Raw genomic sequence first — 5475 nt, forward strand, 5'->3', positions numbered from 1 at the left:
CACATAACCAGTCTCACTGGAATTAACCGGAAAAAAAACCTAGTCATACTGGTTTAAGCAGAGAAATTCAAAATTTGAGGAATGCGCCTGCCTGGGATTATTAGAGTACTGATCCATGGATGGGAATGGGATGGGTGTTTTGAGTAGGTGAGGTGAGATTAAGCTATGCCTGTGTGCCTATACCTATGATTGATATGGAATTTGGAATATTTCTCATAATAAAATATTCTTTATTTTAATATTTTCAATATTTGTTTTACCTCACTTTCATTTCTTTAAAATCTTTAATGGATTTAGAATATAGGATACCTTTGAGAAAAAGATGATCATCCCATTAACATTTTCATGCTTCTCTTCTTTGCATTAAAGTCATTAGTTATATATTTTTTGTGTTTTAGAAGTATTTTTAAAAATAATTAAATTTTTTTTATTTTAAATTAATATATTTTTTAATATTTTTAAATTATTTAATGTGTCTATATCAATTTTAAAATGTATTAATATAGTGAATCAAAAAGAAAATTTTATGGTATATAAAGAATAATCGGTTTTCTATAGTCTACTTTGAAAAAAAAAAAAATTATGAATGAGTGGTTGAAAATATAATTTTTTGTACTTTTAATCAATTTTTAAATAAATAAAATAAAATATTTAATATAAAGACAATAAAAATTCGACACGTGTCCTTTTAACACCCGGTCAATGATCAAATACAGAATCATTAGAAATTCTGCCCCTCTTATTCCATTCGAATTCAAGTCAAAATTAGATTGTAACTCAAAAATCACATGCACACCTGCTCAAGCTTTTGTCAAATGTCATCATATCCTGTAATTCGTTACAAAAACTAATTATTATAACAGATAAATTGTTGAAAATGTCAAAGAATAGGAAATAAGATATTAGAGAAGAGATAGTCTTCTTTGTCTCTGTGATATGTTCATGTTTTTTAAAAAAGTTGATTTTTTTTTTAATTTTAAATTAATTATTTTTAATATTTTTAGATATATAAAAAATAATTTTTTAAAACAAAATTATCTTAATATAAAAAATAATCATTACATCAATGCAAAACACCCCATAACTTTATCCCAAAACATGGTTTCACCTTGAAATTCCGTCCATCGGTTACTCCGTAAAACTAAAAAAAAAAAAAAAACAAAAAAAAAGACTTTGAATTTTGATTCTATATTTCATTGGTGGAGTCAACAACTTGCTTTAAAAATATGTTTGTCAACAACTTGCTTTAATAACTATTATTTTTTAAATAATTTTCAATTCCGAAATGTATATTAATAATATTTTTTTATTTTTTTAAAAATTATTTTTGATATTAACACATTAAAATAATTCAAAATATACAAATTATATTAAATTTTAATAAAAAAAATTAAATTTTTTAAAAAACACGCGGTTTCAACTACATTCTCAACCGCTTCCTAAGGATTTCTAAATTGTACGCATCAACTATTGCCTAAAAATCTGGCAAAAGCTAAGATATTTCCTCTGAACTATTGATTTGAACCCTTCAATTCTTTTAAAAATCTATGAAATTGCTGGTAGTGTATTAAAAAATCAAGTCTTTTTGAACAAAAAAAAAAAGGAATCAGGGCCACTTCAAAAGAATAAATAGAATTCAAAGGCTGAAATCGACATCAATATATATACATGGATAAAGAGGGGGGGGGGGCATATAACAGGGGCAAACTGCAGAAACTCTTCAGATGGCAAAACCAGAAGCATCATCATGGGTTATTCTAATGATTCAACATATGCCAGTCTAGTGGGTGGGTTGTGATGATAGGATAAACACATGAAATAACTTGGGAAGTAAAGCTTGTTGAGTCAAATATAAGAGCAGAAATATAAGTGCGATAAGAAAGATGATAGACAAGCAATGATATGCAGAAATTCTTCTTGTTTTCATTTATAACTGCTAACAAAAATTGAACAATACAGAAAGAGGTGCAAGAGCACATCATAAGAACATATCCTGCTAAAAACAAGAATCAAGTAATTAGAGCAATCAATTAAAAAAAGAAGGTGACAAATGGAGCAAGAGCTGGTTTCCCATCTTGCCATCTCTTACAAAGATAGTTCACAGATTGCTTTTTGAACTATCCCCATGATTTGATGGCCTGTGAAAGGCACGGGGCACTAAGTTTCTACTTGCAAAAAGCCCCATCTTTGCCCTAAACTGTGCCAATCTCCCATTACTGACTGAAGGGCCATCCCCGACAACTACCTGCCCGCCCATCACCGGAAATTCCACACCGCTTTCTTGACCTACAACATCACTACCACTGGCGTCCAACCCTTCACTTTCAATAGCATCAAAACTGACAACAAGTGATCCTTTGCGCCGCAACAACCAATCCACAGCCTCACTACTAACTCCTCTGCATTTCCTGACCTTAACCTTGACCAAATTCGGACATCCCCAAGCAAGCGCTTCAATTGCAAAATCAGAAATAGCACACCCCTTGATGCAGAGCTTCTTTAATTCCACACATTTGGCTGCAATGCACGCAATCTCTGCATCACCGATAGCTCCACTCCCACATAATGCCAACCTCTCCAATCTCCGACAATTAGAAGCAATTGCCGCCATGCTAAAATGCGTAACATGAACACCGATCAAAACAAGCTCTTGTAAATCCGGACACTGTTTCGCAACAGCCATTAAACCCTCATCTCCAATCTGATTAATCTTCCACCCATCAATATGAAGCTTCTTCAACTTCTTACAGTTCTCCGCCACAGAAACAAGCCCTAAATTCGAACACTCTGGATTCTTCACGATATGCAAACTATCTATATTTACACATTTCGAAATGGCTCCAAGCCCAATGTCACTCAGTTGTAACCTCTCTAAATGAACATCACTCAAAGAATCATTTCCATTCCCCATTTTTACAAGCACATTATCCCAATCGCCTAAACAACGAATCACTTTCAAAGTCTTAAGCATCTGACACTCAACCACAAGCGTTTCAAAGCATTGGCCATTAACTAACTCCTTTAAGCAAATCGATTTCAAACTTAAAGCAGCCGCGCCGGGTACGATCAAGTCGTTCCCATAATTGACACTTCTAAGCCGCTTAATAGTCAACTCCTCAAGTTTAATACAATACTTTAACAACATATTAATTCCTTTAGCCCCAAAATTGCACGAACCGCAAGAAAACTTCGTCAAGTTCTTACAATTTTTAGCAAAATCAGCCATACCTAGCTCTGTTACTTCACGGCATCCACGAAGCTTGAGCCGCGTCAGACTCTCGCACTGGATAGAAATCATGCGCAACGCATCGTCGTTTAAGCTAAGAGATTTCCGGTCACACCGGAGAGAGAGTTTAGCAACCGAATCGAATCGAGTAAAGATTGAAGGTACATAAGAGGTTATCTCCGATTGCGCATTGAGAGAAAGCCGGCGGCGGCTTTGACCATCGACGCGCAACCATCGTTTGCAGACAAGGGAGGATCTTTTGCGGTCTGCGGCGTTGAGGAGCTGAAAGATGCAAGCTAAACACTCGTCTGGTATGCCGTCCGTGTAGTCTGTAAGAGGGCCGATTTTGATTTCGTCGGTGAAGTCCGAGGGTTCCGGTGAGATTAAAAATTGATTGGTAGAATAACTAACGGTGGAAGATGATTGGCCCATTTGGTGAGTGAAAAGACGCGCCGCTGCAGTAACTGGTTTAGACTCTGTCCCAGCTTCGTTTAAGTTTATCTTTTCAGGTTTTCCAGGGCATGAGAGAGGAAGAGGGAGAGGCAGAGTGTTGTGGCACAAGCGAAAATGGTAATAAATAATTAGGTGGGCGAGTCCGTCAAAAGGTACGGGGGGCGTGTCCTCGTCGTAATCGCCGAGGACCGAGTAGGATTGCGTGTACAAGCAGGAGTGATCGTGGCCGTTTAAAGAAAAGCAGGAGGAAACGTATTGTTTGTACTTCATTTGAGGAATGTGAGGATGAATATTATTATTAATATACGAAGGGAAGGGAAGAACTTGGGATGGTGGGAACACGGAAGGACGGGTTGTTTTTGTTCGAAGCACTCTTCTCGAAGGTCACTCATCATTTCTGATTTCTTTTTTAAGAAAAGCATAAAATAAAATAAAATAAAAGGGAGGGGATGATTGATGCCTTTGACCAGAACTTGCTTGTAACAGGGGGCGAAGTTGAGCTTCTATTTTAAATTGTTTTTTTAATATATATATATATATATATATATATATTAAAATAATATATTTTTTATTTTTTAATATAAGTACATTAAAATAATTTAAAATCATAAAAAAAAAATTAATTTAAAATAAAAAATTCCGAAAATTCTTTTTATACTAAAAAACAAACGCGCTTCTTCTCCGTAACTACAAAATAATTAAATATGTAGCACGAGGATAGGACCGCGTTTGACGCCACCAACTCGGTAACCAGTCCTTTTCTTTTAGCTATCAACGCAGCCTCCGGCCGTTCTTGTTTTCTATAATCAAAACTTGATTCCTTTCAAAACCACGAAAATTCCCTTTTCTTTTATCATATATTTTTCAACGGGGTAAACTAGAATTTGTAGAAAAGTTAGGATTTATGTAATTAGTAGAAAGGACACGTATAGTAAATTATAGTTCAGTTCAAGTTATATAATTCATCGTGTAATACAAACAATTTATTTATGATTCGAATTAGGTATTTAAGTGAAATTCTAATATTGTATTGATTTAAATATTTCATCCAATTATGGAAAAATTGATTAGCCTTATAATTTATACAGTTTATAAATTTTCTGCAATTTATTCCTTTTCTTTTACTGTTTTCTTTATATATAACTTTTCTTTACATTTTAGTTTGTTTATTTGCTTTATATTTTACTGTTTAACTCTCTCTTTTTCTTTTTCTTTTTCTTTTTCTTTTTAACTTGCACGTACCGGAACAATACACCATTTCTTATAGATCAAAAATATTGGATATTCATCGTAAAACCCCTGGTTCAAAATATTATTGTTAATGAAATATTAGAAAATTAGCCCGAAAATATAATGGAATAAAATAAATATATATGTATTAAATTATTTAAAATTAAGTTTTATAGATTAAAACTTCAAGGCAAAACAAGTTTTAAAAATTACGTTGAGATAGGATACTTGGGTAAACAAAAATCTTCTCCAATTGAAGTCTAGTAGCACTATTATAAATAAAAATTAATAGGGGCATATAAATATATTTATTGGCTTATTTTGAAAGCCAAGAGCTACCGATTATTAAGTGAAGAAAGGAGAGTAATTTTTCATGATTCTTTTTATTTTCTTACATTAAAACACTTAATAGAACAAGACTAAAGTGTTTACAGAAGTTTTTGAAGGATTAAAACAAAGGATTTCAAGTTTTGAAAAGTGTTATAAACTTAAAAATAGAGGTGTTAGAAGTTAGAAAGAGAAAGAGAAGAAATGAAGAAAGCTTGGATTTCTTATCAATTTCTTTG

The 5475-nt window shown here is 33.0% G+C and overlaps 1 protein-coding gene across 1 annotated transcript; it reads right to left on the reverse strand.

The window, feature by feature from the left end:
• Positions 1 to 1903: 1903 nt before the first annotated feature.
• On the reverse strand, positions 1904 to 4031 carry LOC118047793 (F-box protein SKIP2). Its single transcript, XM_035057167.2, has one exon. It carries the CDS (start codon positions 3947 to 3949, stop codon positions 2099 to 2101), a length of 1851 nt encoding a protein of 616 aa, XP_034913058.1. The 5' UTR covers positions 3950 to 4031; the 3' UTR covers positions 1904 to 2098.
• Between the last annotated feature and the right edge of the window lie 1444 nt (positions 4032 to 5475).

The sequence above is a fragment of the Populus alba genome, chromosome 7, assembly GCF_005239225.2.
Source record: "Populus alba chromosome 7, ASM523922v2, whole genome shotgun sequence".
Taxonomy (NCBI): Eukaryota; Viridiplantae; Streptophyta; class Magnoliopsida; order Malpighiales; family Salicaceae; genus Populus; species Populus alba.